Source organism: Apaloderma vittatum, unplaced genomic scaffold (assembly GCF_000703405.1).
Source record: "Apaloderma vittatum isolate BGI_N311 unplaced genomic scaffold, ASM70340v1 scaffold29480, whole genome shotgun sequence".
Taxonomy (NCBI): Eukaryota; Metazoa; Chordata; class Aves; order Trogoniformes; family Trogonidae; genus Apaloderma; species Apaloderma vittatum.
The window spans coordinates 267-647 of NW_009693357.1; the positions used below are offsets into that span (position 1 = coordinate 267).

Sequence of the window (381 nt, forward strand, 5' to 3'; positions counted from 1 at the left end):
AACTCACCACGTCCGCGTTCGTCTTATCGAAGAAAGCCTCGGCGAAGACGGTCACAACGAAGATGTTAATGATGAAGGAGACAAAGAGAGCGATGCAGGACTCGATGAAGAAATACTTATTCGCTTCTCGCACTTCCCTCTTGTTTGCACGGTTCACTTGTCGGGACTGAAAAAGGGGACGGTGACAACAGGAGGTTTGAGAAATTCGCTATTAGATGACTGATATCTCTAATTATTTGGTATCAGGCAGTGGGACATAGGGCCACTGGATGGGAAGAGCTGGGGTTATTCAGCTCGGGGAAGAGAAGAGAAGGCTCCAGGTGACCTAAGAGCACCTGCCAGCCCATGAGAGGGGCCTGCAGGGGAGGTCGCGAAGGGGCG

The 381-nt window shown here is 51.7% G+C and overlaps 1 protein-coding gene across 1 annotated transcript in view; it reads right to left on the reverse strand.

The window, feature by feature from the left end:
• Positions 1 to 7: 7 nt before the first annotated feature.
• Positions 8 to 381, reverse strand: part of LOC104280936 (natural resistance-associated macrophage protein 2-like) — a gene marked incomplete at its 3' end in the record, with an annotated part of 6400 nt that continues 6026 nt past the window's right edge. Inside the window, 1 exon segment of the mRNA XM_009878752.1 lies at positions 8 to 166. Coding sequence (XP_009877054.1) covers positions 8 to 166 — 159 coding nt within the window.